This window comes from Catharus ustulatus, chromosome 16, assembly GCF_009819885.2.
Source record: "Catharus ustulatus isolate bCatUst1 chromosome 16, bCatUst1.pri.v2, whole genome shotgun sequence".
Classification (NCBI taxonomy): Eukaryota; Metazoa; Chordata; class Aves; order Passeriformes; family Turdidae; genus Catharus; species Catharus ustulatus.
The window spans coordinates 6,644,734-6,663,096 of record NC_046236.1 but is presented as its reverse complement, the minus strand read 5'-3'; the positions used below and the strand labels follow the sequence as shown (position 1 = coordinate 6,663,096).

The window sequence follows — 18,363 nt, the reverse complement described above, 5'->3', positions numbered from 1 at the left end:
AAACACCCAAATTAGGCTTTGTAGTAAGTGTTTAATGTAGATGAGAGAGCTCTTTGTGCTGACACTGTCACTTCATGCACTTTTTCCAGTCAGTTCAAAGTTAACAAATGCTAAGATTTGTTAGTGGAGTGCTTTGATTTGTATTTTGTAGTTCATGGAGGGGGATAAAAAAGTTCACAGTGAATGATATTATCAATCTGAAAAATCTCTGAATCTGAATATAAACAAAAAAGTAACAGTTACTTATTAATTAACATTTACTTCTGTCAGTTACTTCTTAAGCTGATAAACTCAGATTTGTATTTTTTTCTATTATTTCAGTAAAAGTGCATGGGAGGAGGTAAATAAGAGGAAAAATGTTTACTTTGGCCATTTTGGGGTGGAGAGGCTGGAGTGGAATGAAGGAGTATCAAGAAAGGGGAAAATCATTCGTTGTTATTCATGTGGCCAAAAAAAAAAGTAATTTTAGATTTAAATATATACAAGAGTCTTGTATCTAATACCTACACAAAGGCTGAATCTCACCACACAGAAAGTCTGGCCACAAAAGGTATTTTCTATGGTAGGGAGCTTTAGAAAAACATTTGGCAGCTTCACGGTCGCATTCACATGCCATTTTTTGACATTCATCTTCTAGTGAGTCTGAAAGAAAACACAGTAAATTTGATATTAGTCTGAAGAAATTAAAAAATCACCAATGTAATACTAAGAATTGCTCCCTCATGTTCCATATTTACCATACAAATTTCAAGTGCAATAGGAACTGTACTGAGCTTTGGTAAGACACAACCTGTGGCTCAGTCAGTAATCACCAGTCTTGGCAGATAAAGACTTAAATACTCTTCTTCCAGTTTCTAAATAAAGGAACTCTGATAACTGATCCCTCTTTAGAAAGTGGTATGGGACCCTTCCTGCCTTGGGAGAAACTTTGAGAAGATATTCCATTCACATACCCTTTATAATCTACTATAGGATATAGCATTAAAAATAATACATGGGATATGTACATGGCATGCAAAGGTGTTCCATGTCCAGCCTAAACTGCCCACCTTTTTTTTTGAAGGCTTTCAGTAAGTAGTTAGGTGAAGTGTGTTTGTGTGATAAAATCCATGTCTTGTCATGTTTGTTTTATAATTGTAGTGTTGTAATTTAACAGATTTCTTGGCATGAGTGTTTCTTCTTGGCATGAACATTTTCTTCTACAGCAACGTATTTTGGGTTCAGTGTGCCAACCCAGAAATGTGTGGTTTTTTTCTTTCTGTAACTGTCTGTAAACTGAAGAATCCTTGATTACATTTTGTCTGAGTGTTTACCACTTTAAAAGCCTAGCCAAATCTCTGCTTGAGATTTGTCCAGGAGCAGAACAAGTGTTCAGTTTTGTGAATGAACTCAAATTCTGCCATGAAATGGAAGTGTTCTTAATGTTTATGTGTTTATGCTGCAACTAGTTGCCCTAAGAGCTACTCAATAGCACAGGTAGCATGAACAACAGGATAGGATTAACAATCAAAACGTGTTAACTGAGAACTATTCCTTCTTCTGTTCTTCTGGTATTGCTCCAGACTTTATTTTCTCCATGCTACACCAGGGACTTGGTTTCCTGACACCATGCCTGCTGTCTTGGCAAGTATTTTGAATATTGTCAGGAGCAGAATTTTTACAGCCAAATAAGGGTGGACTGTAATGTGATTGATTAGTGTGAGAGAGAAGATGATCAGGGGAAGGGGAAGAAATGAGCAAGTGGAGATTCTGAATGAGGTAGACACTTGGGCAAAGTAAAGGTTGAACATGAAGGAGGAAAGGAAGCAATGTCTAAACTTTAATTTGGTTTCAGGTCAGCCAAATTCTAAACTGAGTTGTGAAATGAGAGGGTTTTGTGTTCTCTGTGAATGGCCAACTGTTGCCTTTAAACCATGGTAGTCAGAAACTCAAACCTGTTTATGTAAGGGTTTTTGTATTTCTGTATTGCAAATAATAACCAATTCTCAAGCTCATTTGCATTCTAGGTAGAAGCATAGAATTATGTGCAAAGTAACTAACTGAGCACCTGATTTTGAAAACAGAACAAACAAACAAAATCTCAAACAAAACACAGACAAAAAAACCAACATAAAAACATGACAACAACAAGGAAAAAAGGAAAAAACCCTGTAAATATTGGGGGCTTGTGAGAAGGTACAGTTTCAATGAGTCTTTGAGTGTATTGGAAAGCATTTGCTAAAACTTTGGGGGTTGTGAACAAATAATGTAAAAGAAAAGCTGCTTTTTCTTCATAACCATTTTTTGGGGGTTTCTTTCTTTGTGATCTCTTTGTCCTTCCCTTACCTCAGCATGGCAAGTATGTTTTGGAGCAATCAAACAAAATTTATCAGGATGTGGTCAGCAATCTGTTGTGATTAGTACATTTGTGTTATGCAAATATTTTCAAATTAATATTTGTTAATTTAACTTCCAGAAATAAACATACTCATCAAATATTTTATTACCTCATTGTTTGAAACTGTAAACTGTAATTATGAATTCATTCATAAATTGAAGCAATTGATTCATAAATCAGTGCAACTGATCAGAGATAAATATACCAAAAACATGTCCATTATAAACTTAAAAATGGTGGGAAATATTTTTTGCTAAGTCTAGAAAAGATCCTTTTTAAACTCTTACAAATTTCTTGTCTCCTATTTGTAGTTGTTCTCCAGCTGGAGACTTGGCAGGCAGTAGCATTACATGGGTTCCTCAGCAAATGTAAATGCTGAGTAAAAGGAGGATAGTTGTGGTTGTGTTTTCTGAACAAGTAGTAAATGTGTTTAGATAAGCAAACAAAACTGTTCTGTCAGTCAGTAGGAGAGGATTAAGAAGAAGAAATTGCATTCAGTTGATCAGTTTAGCTGTGCTGTCTGGAGGCACAGTGTATCCTGTCAAAAAAGTCGTAAAAGGAAGGATGGTAAACTAATAGTTTTACAGTTAATTAAGAAAATACCTAATGAGGTAATTAGTAGAAGTAAAAAACAACCAAACAAAACAAATAACCCAACCCCAACACCCAACACCAAAAATCTGCCACGTGCTCACTCACCACACACAGCAGAATTGTCTTTGCATTCCCAGTGGTAACTTTCAGTCTTTGGCTGACATCCTGCTTGTTCTGCTCTCCCATAGCAGCAGTCATGGTGAAAGCAGCACCTGTGAAGAACAGAAATGGTCACTTATGGTCATACAATCTGTGTGGGGTTTAGCAGTGGGTTACTACAGCTGTGAAATAATTAAACAGTCATCAGTGAGTGTACGAACTGAGGAGAAATTACCTGCTCAGGAACCAAACCAGGTTTGGTTTAATAGATCACCTGCAAAAAATTACTGCTTTTGCATGTAATAAGTGATGAGAAAAATGTGTGACATACATTGAGCTAATTGAATCTTCAGAGCATCCTCAGTTATATGTGAGTATGCTTTTCTCCTAGTGCCTTCCACAAAATGAACTGTTAGCTTTTTATCATCAGAAAATTTGGAAAGTTGTTCAAAATTATTGTTTCAAAATTGTTCTTGTCATAATTGGCACAAAGAATTTATAGGTTTTCTATGACATTGTGAAACTGAACAGTATAGGTAATAATTCATGACATTTTGATGCTTAAAAAAGGCGTTAAAATATGCTGATGTAGTGTCTGTGGTGAGGAGTCATTGCAAGCCCAAAAAAGTAAGTAGAGGGATTAACAAGGACCTGAAATTAGGCAGCTTGTAAGTTTTTGCTGCAAACTAATTACACCCTTTCTTTTTGACTTGCTGGAAGAACTGTGTGTATCCACAAAGCATGCATTCATTCATTCATTCATTCATTCATTCATTCAGTTTCCTCCTGGTAGACTAGAACCATCAGATTACAGTAGGTAAATGGTGTTTAGGTTGCCTGAGGAATTTGTGTCTGCAATAGGAAAAGTTAATGCTGTGAGCTCTCACTTTGCAATTACTGTTTTTCCTGTGCTTATTAAGTAATTACTTGGTCATTCCCCACAACTCACTGTGTAAAGATCCTGTAGTACATAATAGTTGAACAATACAGTTCAGTAACATCATTTCATGCATAGAAATTTTTAAAAAACTGAAACCACACAACAACAAAACCATACCAGAACAAAACCCAGACAATTATCAATTATAAATTACATTGATGATAGTCAGTCTGCTGAGATTTAGTACTAAATGGAAAGGTTTGGTTTTTAGAATAATTTTTCAGCAAGGTTGAGTTTTGCATAATCCTTATGTATTATTTTGAATACTAATAACATGGAAGATAGTAAAATCAAAATATTTTTATTGCCTTTGTTTTTAAAGTTTTACTTTAGGTAGCTTCAATGTTTGAACTTTAAAGCTTCTCCAACAAGATTTATTTAGCTCTTTGCCGAACAGCAACAGCAAAGAACCTCAGTTGTACTGTGAATCCTGTACTAAAGCAATGAGAATTTGAATCAAAGGCAAGATCATGTAGATCTACAGAAACACAATTTGAATGCCTCAGAGTTTCCTAGCAATCTGAGCTGTGTTTAAACTCAGTTCCCTCTCTCAAATAGGCCTGCTTTATAGTTTAGTCCTTTTATTTGTCATCTGAATTCAGCACTTAATTAACCAGATAAATAGTTACTCTCACCAGTCTACTCTGTCCTTGGGCCATCCTTTTCCTCCCAGGCCACAGTAGCATCCATAGCGCAGGTAGGCAAAAGGAGAGCGCCCTGTGGTGCATCTGATGGCTCCAGCTAATTCCAGAATTCCTCTCCGATTTCTCAAATGGGCTTCCCCAAAAATGCCTTTGTAAACTGTGGAAGAAAAACTGTTATTGAATCCAACATGCAAATATAAAATAGTTGGGATTTTTTTGGTTTTTTAAAACATTGATAATAAATGACAGTACTTGAAAATAATCCAGTTTTATTTTTGACACTTTGGGGCCATGCTGCTTGACCCAGTCCCTGTGTCCCCAGTGAGCAGTACACTGAACCCTGAGAACAGCTGTGCAGGTTTCCTCCCATGGAGGCAGTCTACAAGGGCAGACCAGTCATTTCCAATCTTCCAGCTGCTGAGGGCCAGCATGTGTTTTGTGGCCCAGGCCCACCCAGTTGCTAAGATTAGCTGTCCCAGGATTGCAGTGTTTTCTCTTTAACATAATGTGCAATTTTGCCCATGTTATTTTGTAGAATGTAGTGCTTTGCATTGGAACAAACAGGTCCTTTATGATAGGGTTTTGGTTTTCCTCATTTTTAGACAGAGCAGCCAAATAACTGGTGGGGATGGTGTGGTGGATGTAAGGCAGGGAAAGGGGTGGATGCTTAGAGTGTTTTCCAGGCAAATTAGAAAGGTGGGGTTTGGTTATTTTCCTGTTTACTTCTGTTTAAGGTTGTTGTTGTTTAGTTGATTCTCACTATAATTTTTCCAGAACAAAATTTACTGTAGGAACTATATTTTGACCATCCCATATCAGTACTAGAGCAAGAGGTCCCAAGCAGCAGAAAACTGTTGAGACTGTAGGTGACATTTTTAGAGGTTGAACTAACACACTGAAGAGCCCAGTGGTAATGGGAGGCCTCTCTTTACAGTGCAGGCTTCAAGCTATTCACAGCAAATTTTAAGAAGCTGAATGACTACAAAAAAAATTAGTTTTAGAAGGCTACTGATTAGATTTTCTTATTAATTAAATTAATTACTTATTTTGGTATGAGTAGAACAGTTTATAAACCTAAACTCCAGTACTGGTTACAGATTCCAAAAGACATTAAGATTTAATAACTCATCATACCTACGATGGAGACAGCAGGAAAAAAAATAGTTAGACTTCATTGTTGAAGGCTTTGATAGTTATTTTTCTACAAAATAACTATGATTATCAGTTTTAATATAATCTGCATAATCACATAATCTATTATAATAGCATAATAGAGTAATCTTTTGTAATAGATTATATCACAATAGATTATATGATTAACTGTAATCAGTTAATGGAAAATTTGACAGAAAAAATACCGGTCCCAGCACAGTTGAGTAACTTGAAATGCGTGGGATGCTGGTGACCTCTGACACTTGTAATGTCATGAAACAATGGAATTTAAACACCTCATGAAATCACCTCAGTAAGAAATTCAATTGGTTTCTGTGTGAGAATGGCAAAAAAAAACATGTTAGGAGGAATACTGAGGCAGCATTTGGTACTTTCCTGACTGGTGACTATTCCCAGATCTTGTCCCTCCTGCTTTTTGGGCATGTGATCTAGGGGCAGAAGTGTTGAAACAACTTGCACATGCAGCTTTGGCCTTTGATTAAAAGCAATCATATCCTGAGGAATTAAGAAAAGCTTCCTTGCTATGTAGACAATTGCAGTTTCATTTCAAAACTGCTGAGCTGGCACTGAACTTCCTTGCTAAGATAGTGAGCAGTATCTGTTGTGCATGGCTCCTGTTCCAGAACATTACCTGAATGTTTAGTGTGAAATTTTGGTTCTGGGTAGCAGAAGCATCTATTTGGTTATTAACAGATTAGTTTTATGATAGCATTGCAAGTGTTATCTTCATTATCAGTACAAGTTCAGTAAATTCTGAGCTGAAAACCCTGCAATAAGGCTGCAGCATTACAAGTGACAACTGGTTATGATCTTCAGTGTTTAGTAGTGGTTACTCTTATAAACAGCCAGTCATTACTGGCTGCAGCCATGGTTAATGGCAAAGCTGAGTTTGCTCTGCATGACCTTGGAGATTCTGAAAAAAGTGAAGAATTTTTACATTGTGTCTCAGTTCCTGGCAACTGGGGAAAGGTGGTGATACAAAGGAGAGATACAAGTCAGGAAAAAGAAAATAAGAATTTCCAAGTCATATTCCTGGTTTCATCAGAGAATTGTTTGCTAACTTGGGACAATTCCCAGTCCCTTGATTTAAATCCATGACAAGTAGCAGTGATGAACTGTCTGAAGAGCTCAAGTATAATATACCATGTGTCTTAAAGAAAAGGACAAACTTTTTGTCCTTGTAATATATTTGTGTTAGAGCATCTGGACAAACAGTTGTAAACCAGCATGGCATAGATACTCTGAATATGATACTCTGTCACAAGAGCTTTATGAGCTGAGTTAAAAGCAATGAAATACCATCTGAGAATGCTCCGAGACTATGGAAACAATCAGAGTTTCAATATGTTGATGGTGATGATAGCCTTGGTGTGTTTGCCATGTAACAAAATCACTGAAGTGTTTTGTCAGAAATGTTGTGGAATACAGTTAGAGAGTGAATTGACATTCTGTGTATTTCCAAATATTTAATGAGTAAGTTCTTGAAATCTGTGTGGTTTTGTTTGTTTCTATGAAGACTTTGTGAATGGGAGGTTTGATTATGCATTCCTGAAAGAACAGTGTTGTCTCTTGATGTCTAGTCTGTTTTTTGGGTTTTGTCATGCAGATTGTGTGCAGCTGTGTCAAACACAACCTTGTAAATAGAGAAAAAGGCAGTGAGCCAGATTGGATTTATTTTAGTTTCATTGCTTTATAAGGTATTTTAAAAATCCATTCCCTTAAATTTCCATATGCAAAGAGGGAAAAAAATTAGAAACACATTAATTTTTTTTAAAAGGTCCTATTTCCTATAATGTTTTACTCTTTTCAATGCATTCAATGCAAAGATAGTGATTATTTTTCCAGATACATACTCACATTTGTATTAAAAAGTTTAACTTTGCATAATTATGATACCTAACTATATTATTAGCATCTAATACAATGTATGCTGTTATGTAGGTTTAAAATGAATTTTTAAGCCATTCTTTCAAAGTCTGAGGGTATAGAAACATTTTTTGATGTTAAATACGTGTAAAATTTCCTTTAGGGATTTCTCTATGCAGTCATAATGCTGCAGTAGTTCAGAAAATGAAACTTGGGAATAAGCAGACTTTCTGATGCATTTTCAAGATCTTACAAAAAAGAACTGTATGCCTTATAGAAACCTTAGTTTTTTGCTTAGATTTTTACCTCTTGTTTCGTAAACCATCAGGAATGGCCTTTTCCACCTCGTTTTATTGCCCAGACAACTTACATGCTATCTCCACAAACTCTGGTCACGTGTAAATTTTTTGAGAGGTTAAATTTGCCTGTTTTGATACTTTGGACCAATTAGGAAACAGGCAGATTGCATTTCCCGTGCTCCTCACTGCCCACGGAGTGGGTGACTGAGGTGCCTGACTCAGAGCTATCAGAGCGCAGCCAGGCTGTCTGTAATGAGCACTCCAAGCTGGCAGAAGCAGTGATTTCATTGCTTTCCTTAATGTTCTTGCTGAGGTTTGTGCCATGCAAAGGATGAGGTCTGGAGGGTGGTCAAAATGCAGAAGGAATCATAGGAGCCATCTGAGGTCAGGAAGTGCAATTGGGGCAGGGAGCTTCATGGGGCCCTAAGTTGGCCCCATTATGCAAGCACCTTACCTTATGGGCTTTAATCACACAATTGCCTTTCCCCAGACCCTGCTTCATTCTGTGCCCGGAATCTGTTCTAGGAATGAACTGAGGCTCTTTTCTTTAGGATCCTGCTATTTGCAAGATTTGGTGTGGTGAATTTGCAAGCTGTGTAGGAATGTATTAAAAAAAGTTCAAGAGAATCTTTTACTTAAGGCAGCTGATTGCTATTCTGGAAGATAGGATTTTATCCTTACAGCTGTCACAAAGGTTCAGCATGAGGTTAATTTAATCACTCTAAAACAGTGCCTGTTGATGTTTACAAATAGTAGGCTCCCAGCCTGCTGAATATCCTGAGGTTGGAGTACCAAGCTACCACAGCACTCAGTGAGAACTAGCCTTTGAGCAGGTGAAGTTCATAATTTTATGTAGTCGTAGGTAAAATTGAGTTCTAGCATATCACCATAGGAACCTAAAATTAGAGGATGCTTTTTTTTTGTGTCAGTCCACCTACCTATCTGAAAAAGAGGGACAAGAACACAGTTTCAGAAAAATTAGTACAATCAGATACTATACTGATGAGTACTTCAGAAAACCTATGAGGAAATGGACTGTGAATTGTTACAACCAGCCTTTAACACTGATTAATAAATAGGATGTATGAGACAAAAAAAATAATTAAATATTTGCAAAGTGAGTAATTGGCTGTGTGAAGGTGTGAGGCAGGGGTCCTTTAATTACATTCTCACATCATAACTCATTCATGAAGACTGATTCATTTTTCAGAATAACCCGGTTAGGGTTTTGTAGGCAATCTCAGTTCTAGCAATTCCTGCTCCTGAACTACTTAGTAATGCGAGTGCTCCGCGACAGCTCATTCCAATGCCCAGAGAAGAGCGGGAGCAAAGCCACTGGCTTTATAGAAAGATTGTTACTGCCGTGCAAGCTGCAAACTGATTTGAAACTCAGAACTTCGTTAGCAGAGTTGTACATTACTGCTGAACTTTGCAGCGGTAATGTACACCCCTGCAGCCCCGCTGCCGTGTGCAGGCGCGGTGTGAGCACCGGCCGGGCTGTCGGGCAGCTCCAGCCGCCGCTGGCAGCGGCAGATCGGGCGCTCCCACCCAGCTGTGCCCGAGCGCTGGCCACCTGTCCCAGGGACTGCTCTCCGGCGTGGGACACAGGCACTTTCCGTGAGCGCTCGTGAGCGCTTCTCCTTACACTCCTTTCTCTACCCCTCTTCCCACCTGCCCCCCGACGCTGCCAGCCCCCATCCGGCCGGGTCCGGGCGAGGGAACGCGTCCAGCAGAGCCCGCGGAGGCGCCGCAGGACGGGGCAGCTTCCCTGCCGGGAAGGACCGTGTGGATGGAGCCCCGGCCCGGGACCCTGCTTTACTCACCGGCCGCCGGCAGCAGCAACAGCAGGAGCGGGGACAGCGGCGCCATGGGCAGCGGCGGGCGGGGTGCGGGTCCCGGTAGCAGCGCTGTGCTCGGCAGCGCACCGTGTAGGTGTGAGCCGCAGCCGCGGCGTGCCGGCTATAAAAGGCTGCTTTCTGCCCCGAGCCGGGTCCCCCGGAGCCGGAGCCCAAGTCCAAGCTGTGCTGTCCATCTGGCCAGAAGGGAGGAGCTGCCGCTGGAAGAGCCGGCGAGAGCTGGGAGCTGTCACTCGGGCAGCGGAGCGCGGTGCAGGCACAGGGGTCACACCCCGCAGGTCTGTGATGGGGGCCGCCTCTCGCTCCTCCACACCTTCCTGCTCTGGCAGCTGTATTTTCTTTTTGAATTGCAGCAGTTCCTAGGTAATTTAATCTAGATCTGAAGAGGAAAGCAGGAAATGTGTTGTAAGTTAGTCCAGTGGTTAATTATAACCAGTGCTAAAGACATGCTCTATCTGGAGTCTGCATCAGCCAGACTTCATCTACTGATTGTTCCTTTCCTTGGATGACTAAAGGACAACCAACTCCTAAACCAGTTACAGATACTTGTAGCTTGATAAAAACTTTTTAATTGCACCTCAAACAAAATAGACTCTGAAAGTCAGTATTTTTTTTGTACATTTGCATATTTTTCCATTCCCTTTCCAACTCTTGTATTATTTTGTAAAACATACAACTATGTAGCTTATTACAATCAGTTTCATTGCCTCTCTCAATACACAGACAATGTCACTTGCTTTTATGTGATTTTTTTTCTGTGCTCATACTTTTCAAGCATGTCTTCAGATCTTCTATTAATGCATTCCCTGTCAGTTGTTTGAGCAATCAGGAACCCTGAAATTTAGAGTATTGATTTTGTGTGCATATGTTTTGTCTTGTGGTGCTCATACTTTTTTTTTTTGGCATTATTATATTTCAGGATATTACCCCCTTGGATGCCATTGAGGCCTACACTGCTAGGAAAGACAAGTAAAACTAATTTTATTTATGGAACTTACCAAGAACTTTTTCTTGGTCATGTCATCTTACTATGGGAGAGCAGCTGGTAGTTTGTTGGGGGGTGGTTTCTAAAAGGTTTTTCCATCAAAGAAATAATATAGTTTTTATCATGCACATACTGAGTAATAATTCTATTTTTGCATTAAAATGCTCTGATTTCTGTGTTATAACATTCCTCTTTTTTCAGGAGAGGTAGAAAATCATATGTGATGTGATTGCAAGGACAAAAAGCATGCACAGACAGATCAGATTTGTTTTTGTTATGCTCTCATTAATCCAAGCTCTCTGAAATGTTTGTGTTGGCACTGAAGTGAGGGTAGCGTGGGATAAATGTGGAACATCGATTGGAGGCAGGATATTGATATGCCATTGTGCACCTGGTAGGCCTTTCTGCAACTCCGAGCAGAGCACCAGGAGAGGTGTGGCAGCTCAGCCAGGACTGTACATGGGTCTTGGCAAGGCAGAGGGTGCTGGTGTGAACTCCACACAGCAGAAGTAAGCAGGGTTTCCACCCGAGTGCTGGTGTTCTGCAGAGTGGGGAAGGTTTCTGGAGGTTCCCAGTGCCTGGCAGAGCTGTACTGAGCAGCTGCAGATGCAGAGTGCTGGGATAATGCTGCCAGCCCGTTCTCTCCTTCCACCCCTGTGCCTGGCTCTGGCCAACATGAGGAGCACAACTGCCACGGTGTGTCCCAACACAGCTGGACTAGAACACCAGTGAGGTGGGTGTGTGGCAACCAGAAAGGTTGCTTATGAACCTTATAATTGTTGGTAGAAAACCTATCTACTGTGGATTTTTAGAAAAAAAAAATTAAGATTTCATTGCTATTGCCATCAACTGGGTCAGGGCAATTTTCCTATTACTCATGGAGTCACATTGCTAATTACTGTTACTCTGGTCTCGTACTGTCACTTATACTTCATTTGTTTACCGACTCTTCCGGTCAATAAGTCACACCTATTAGAACACTTTAATGGTGTCCGAGAGCTGCTTAATGAAACTGCAGCTGAACACTATCCCATCCAGCATACCATTGCATATGACAATGAAAACAGTATCCAAGGGAGCAAGATGAATTGCATTTCATGTTGTTCTTCAGGACACTGACTGATGCAATGTGCTAGTGCAGCTGATATGTTTTTCTCTGAAGAAAGTAAACTTATAATCATGGAAAAATCAAGTGAGACTGAAATTCTCAGACTACAGCTCCTTCTATCAGAAAGCACACAAAGACGCATAGGGACAGAAACTGTATGTAGTGATGATATAAGGAATGCAAGTCATGAGTGTAGTAAAAGTTCAAAGGAAAACATCCAGTGAAATTGGTGAGAAGGGAGGAAATCTGATAGAAGGAAATACTTTTACTGAGGTAAATCTAGATTGTCCAGTTAATTGCCAGGCATATGGCTAAGAATATATATACCAATAACAGACTGGAAATTCATATGAATTACAATAATAAAGTCATAATTTTTTAAAATTATATTTGATTCCCATTACATTTTTCAGTTAAAAACTTACGTGGCAGTGTAGACCTGTCATATTTCTTTTTGTAGCGTTTCTTTTCTTCTATTTGAAGTACTTGGAAACTGGCCTAAGTCATATGTGACAAATGGCATTTTCCTTCTCACAGATGAATTGCTTCTGTCTGTCAGCTGGAGCTGTGCAGGGGCGGAGAGAACCATTTGCTTTTCAAACATACTTTCTCAAACAAGGCTGCATGTACCTTATGATTGCTTAGTTTTTAAATCTGAGAAATAGATTAATATAATTGAGACACATGGTTGTACTGAGGAACAGTCCCATAGCATAACACTATTACTTGTTAAATGAGTTCTAAAAGCCTCATTTCTCAGGGTCCAGGATTATGTGCATGCAGGAAAATGGCAGAGTATGATAACCCAAAATGTTAAAATGTTTATGGAAAGTGCTAGAATGGTCTAAAATATAGTTAATGTAAGTGCAAGTTATCCACTATCCTGTGATCAGGTGAAGGTAGTGATCTTAAGAGAAGTTAACAGTAGCTTTACTGCTGACTTAACAGCTGAAAAGCTGTGTTTTTGTAGCAATAATAATTCCATTAAAATTTTTCATTTAGTAAGAGCAGTTATTTTTCCTGGGAAATGAAAAAACATAGCACCTACCTTGGTCAAATTTTTATATACTCTGCATTTAGCTGTTGTGAACCAATGTAGTGTTGCTGCTGCTGAGTACAGAGGTGCTAAAGTCCATAGGTGTCTAAGCAAAGTCCTAAAAAATGCCTACAGCATTAAGCATGTGACATTTAAGCCATAGGGCATACTTGCTGCCCCACTGAATTAATGAACTAATAAAGAATGGTGAAAGAAATTATTTTTCCATTGTTAGAGATGGTAATGGAGGCAGGATGATTTGCTTAAGGTGCTTTATGATGGCTGTAACAGAGCTGGAAAACAGGAATTTGATCTTTTGCATCCCAGGTTAAGTCCCAGATTGGGTTCTTCTGTGGCACTGTCTCCTGGAGGAAAATAAGGAAAGAAGCACATACTTTACTGTGAGAGTATCAGAATAATTAGAACTGAAGAGTTGCTTCCCAGAAATTAAGTCAAATGACTGTGTTTAGTTGTTGCTATACTTGGTAAATATCTCTGAGTTACCCCACATGTTCTTAAACATTGGACTGGGACACAGGTTCTGCTTGGAATATATCCTTTACAAGTGTATGTTCCTTCAGATACTGAATATCCATGTAGTACACAACTTCTTTATCATTGTTGTCTTCATAAAAATACCAAGCCGAACAGCCTTAATTATCTGAGAACTTGTTTGGAAACATTCAGTGCCTTTATTCCTATTTTTGGAGGTTTGGCTGGGTTTCCTCACTTTCATGTCCTTCCATCTTCTCTCAGGTCCTTTCCACAACCATTGCTTCCTGTTTACCAGTGTTTTCTTCAGCTCATGTTATTGGAAATGTTGTTCCAAAGTGCACAAGAGTTATAAAGCCACGTTTGGAGACACAAGCTCCATGTGGAAGATTAGAAAACATTCTGCTAAGCCATTTGATAGTATTTTTGCAATGTACATGTATTATCTCAAACCCAGTTCTAGCATACACAACAAAATCCAACTTCAGGACTACACCAGCCTACAGCATAATGTCTTTGGTAATAGTAAATCTCTGAGTAGCATAATATGTCCCAAGATAATTTTGGGGATCATGTCTGTAGCACTGTCCTTTCCATGTCCTTTGGCAGCAATGTTACTCTGTCCATGCTGCAAAAACACTGTGTAGTGTGTCACTGCCCATAACAGACAGTTGTGTGCTGGAAAGGTTGTTTATTACAGAAATGTTCTTGAAACTGTTATAACGTTTGCAGAGCAGCTGAATTACTCCTACAGTTTTCTTTTCTCTTCTCTTCCTTCTAGTTATGTTTTTTTTCCTGATCCCCATTCTCCCCTCTGCTCCTTTAGTACAACAGCTGCTAGCACAGAGTCCATTCTGTCCATACAACCCAGACAAGTAACAAGATAGCAAGAACGTCTTCAGAGCACCGTGTATTTACCCACACAGTTATGTCCATTTTTATGGCATGGAAATATATTGCCTGTCTTTGAGCAAAGATGCTGGGGAAGGAGTCCATAAATAACTTCCAGCTTGCTTAGTTCTTAGGTTCTGACAGTCATCTCTGCCTTCCAGAAGATTTGCACTCTCTAAGTCAAATTCTACATTTGGCATTTGCATCCAGAAAAAGACTCACAGTATGCTTCTTGTGGAACCCAGGGCTACTTATTTTTATAGCTTGAGAAAAAGACTTGGCAATGCAATGTGTGCATGTTTCTAAAACAAAATTTGAAGTCTCCAGCATATCTCTGAAAGGATATTTGACTTGCTTTCTTTAAATAGGTTACATCAACTTGGATTCTTGAAATGGCTGATGTAATGACCAGGATGATGGGATAGAGTGACCTCTCAGCACATTTATGGGTGATAGCAAATTGGGGGGAGTGGCTGATACACTGGAAGGCAGGGCTGCTACTCAGACAGATCTAGTCAGACTGGAAAAATGAGCTTTTGAGGACCTCATGAAGTTCAGCAAAGGCAAATGCAAAGCCCTGCAATTGGGTTGGCATAACCCCCCAAGTGGGACAGACTGGGAACTGACTGGATAGAGAACAGCTTTGTAGAAAAGGAGCTGAGGGTTGTGGTGGACAAGCTGAATGTGAGTCAACCATGTGTTCTTGGAGCTAATGTGCCCAGCTGCAAACTGGGCTGAGTACCACTGGTAGGTTTGGAGGGAATTGATTCTTCCCCTCCATCTGACACTTGTGACACCACATCTGGAGCTCTGCATCTCATTTTAAGAAAGCCATTGACACACTAAAGCAAGGCTACCAAACTGCTCAGGCAGCTGACATACAAGAAGATGAGAGAACTGGATTTGCCCAGGTTTAAAGAAGCTGATGAGTGGAGATCACCGTGCTGTGGAGCACTTTATAATGGAAGGGTGTAGAAGAGATGCAGCCACATTTTTCCTAGAGGTGCTCAAGAAGCAATGAGCACAACCTACAGCAATTCAATATAAGAAACAATTATTTTTATATTTTTTAAGGATCAAATGCTGAAACCATTTGTCCTGAAAGGCTATGGCATCTCCATCCTTTGAGATATGCATAACTCAATTGAATATGACTAAAAGCAACCTGCTTTAATGGGACTTGCCATGAGGAGAAAGCTGGGCTACAAAACTTGCAGAAGTTCCTTGCCACCTACACAATTCTGATATTGTGATGTGATAGCAGGTACCTTCAAACTAGCAGTTCCACCCTGACAGGGAAGGAGACTCCAATATCACTTCCTTTTGCCTACAGGTTTTTATGAAACCATGGCCTGTAGGCAGGGAAGGCAGTAGGCCTGTGCTGCAATAATAAATTAATTGATAATAATTTTTTCAACATATCACCAAGTAAAAGATGCAAATGCACTGGGGAAATCATCTATATTAAATTCAAAGAGACTTGAGATTTTGACTGCTTTTATTATCCAGACAGCTTTGTCACAAACAGAAGCAGTGCCCTTTTCATACTTTCTTACCATTTTAACTCACTGTTATGAAATTCCATTTCTATGCCTTTGTCCTTGTCAACCATTTCTGAATCTTTTTCCAGTTCTATTTTTACTGAGACTGGGGGGAAGCTGCAGAATTGAATGCAGTATTCAGGGTGGAGACAGAATATGGATTTATAGAGACTGCAGACTATATTTCATTTAAGAGAGAAGAGAAAGAAATTCGCAGTTTTGTGTAATTTTTACCATGTCTACTGTTTTTTCATTGTCTCTAAATATTTTAAATAGCTTGAAAATAAAATGAAGATTTTTTTGTTACCTGTTTATTTGTTCACCTCTTAGTTGTTTTGCTCTTCACCCTGTCAACAGTGAACACCCTATTGGTCTGGTCTGCTTCTCTTGCAGCCTTCTTTCAGGACCTGTCTTTCTGGTGCTCCCCCAGCTGTGCAGTTTTACTGCAACTGAACCCATCAGGATAAAATCCCTAAGTAATTCATCCATCAAAGGAAAGGTGAGTAGAATGTAGCCCTTGATTGTTCCAGGCTAATCTGCACCAGGGCCCTCTGTCTTTAAACACCATCCAGACTGCTTTGGAAACTGGGAAGTTACTGAATTTATTGTTGAGAGTCAAAAAACCCCTGGAAGTGGATTTCCCTACTGAGGGGTAGGGAACATGAGGATTAGCTAGAGAATTTAGGAGTAGGAAAAAAAGTGAGTATAGGAAAATTTTTATCTTAAGACACGTAAGATCAAAAAGGTGATAAACAGTGCTGAAGAGCTGAGTATGTGCCACTTGTCAAGTCTGTTCTGAATCTCTCATCTCCGAGTCTCTGTGGGATGGACACCTACTTTTATTCTTTGCTTTTGCAGTATGGTTGGGATGAGAAGTAGTTGAACCAGAGAACTGTCAGCACTAACATCATGATTTACTGTACCTGAAATAAGCCAGATACTTCAAATAAGCCAAAAGATGCAAGAGTCATTTGCTGAGAGCACGCACAGGGTGTAAGTGCACAACAGGAAGGGTGTTGAACAAAATGTTGTTCAGGCATCAGCAGCTGTTTGATTTTTAGTGAGAAGTGGGGACTCAGTAGAAGGTAAGAATTTAAATGCATTCTCAAATCTGGGGCAACATGACAAATATATTATGTTTTCTATGTAGACCTATTTTCTACTGCATTGGAAGGCAACAAATGCCATGGGTACTGTACAATATAAACAAATTAGAACAATTTATATAGCCTGTAATTATAAAGGGTTAAGCTAATGCTTCCTTAGAGTATCAATTACATTTTCCTGAAAGTAAGAAATATTTTGTAATTCTACAGAGTTTATACTTCCTTCAAAAAAATCAGTTATGGACAAAAGAAGACATATTCAGGACACTTACGAGCAGAAGAGTTGTAGACCCATTGCCACAAAGAGCTAAGGAAACAGTGGAGTGTGAAGGAAGCTGCTGAATGGAAGTCCTAGTACCTTGTATGTGACAGTGCTCAGGGAAGATGATATTTAGCTCTTAGAAAGTTCAATGAATCTTCAAAGACAAATAGAACTGTTGCATAATTTCCATAGTACAGATCGAAAACTGGCACACCAATGGGCTTGGCAGTCTTCAGACTTCATAATTCTTTTTTATTTTATTTTAATACAAGGAAGGTGATCATTGGGTGACAGAGCACCAGAACAGATTGCCCAGAGTGGTTGTAGAGTTTCCCTCACTGGAGATATTCCAGAAGCAGCTGGATGCAACCCTGTGCCATGTGCTCTAGGATGAGCCTGCTTGAGCAGGGGAGTTAGACTGGATGTCCCACTGCAGTCCCCTCCTTACCCATTCAGTGATTCTCTGACCTGATCCAAATACATAAATTGCTTCCTTGGTTCAATATAAAACAAATTCCTCATGATGATACTATATTTACAGAATTTCATCACGAGCCATCTCGACAAACTCTTATTTACAGATCCTGTGACTAAGAAAGTTCATACCATCCTAAGCAAGTAGAGCTGTATTCTTTAAAATAACGTGTATGAAGAACATGTTGTTCTTACGTATAAAGGAGAAAAGTTTTTAATTGCATATGAAATGCCATCATAAAATGAAGAGACCAAATGCCATGAACTAGCCCATTTGTACCAGCAGTGATGGAACCACCATTCTCTTTGCATTTACTATACAGAATGAGAGGGTTTGCTGTACTAACTGACATCAGGATGTGCAAGACAGAAAGTAAAAAAGGGAATGAGGAACCAGTCCCAGTAAAACTTTAAAATGAATAGTTTCATCTTCAGCTGTTAGAAGTGTGAATCTTACTAAACAGATTTAAATTCTTCTGAGTATTTATCCTACAATACCTATATTTAGCATCCAGTCAAGGGTGATCTCAAACCAGCAGTCAAAAAGTGACTGGGAACAAAGGAGTTCATTTCTCTGACTCCTTCCTTGGTAGCTTTCTAGTTTCAAGTCTATGTTATAG

At 39.3% G+C, this 18,363-nt stretch overlaps 1 protein-coding gene across 3 annotated transcripts in view; it reads right to left on the bottom strand.

The window, feature by feature from the left end:
- Positions 1-341: 341 nt before the first annotated feature.
- PLA2G10 (phospholipase A2 group X) overlaps positions 342-18,363 on the bottom strand; it is a 29,666-nt gene continuing 11,644 nt past the window's right edge. For all 3 annotated transcript variants that reach the window (XM_033074114.1, XM_033074116.1, XM_042779779.1), the window contains 6 exons: positions 12,990-13,342; positions 12,367-12,506; positions 9,816-10,227; positions 4,646-4,811; positions 3,077-3,183; positions 342-642 (listed from right to left, as the gene is read on the bottom strand). In XM_033074114.1, the coding sequence (XP_032930005.1) occupies positions 497-642; positions 3,077-3,183; positions 4,646-4,811; positions 9,816-9,861 (465 nt within the window). In that variant the 5' untranslated portion in view covers positions 9,862-10,227; positions 12,367-12,506; positions 12,990-13,342 and the 3' untranslated portion in view covers positions 342-496. The remainder of the gene's footprint in view (positions 643-3,076; positions 3,184-4,645; positions 4,812-9,815; positions 10,228-12,366; positions 12,507-12,989; positions 13,343-18,363) is intronic.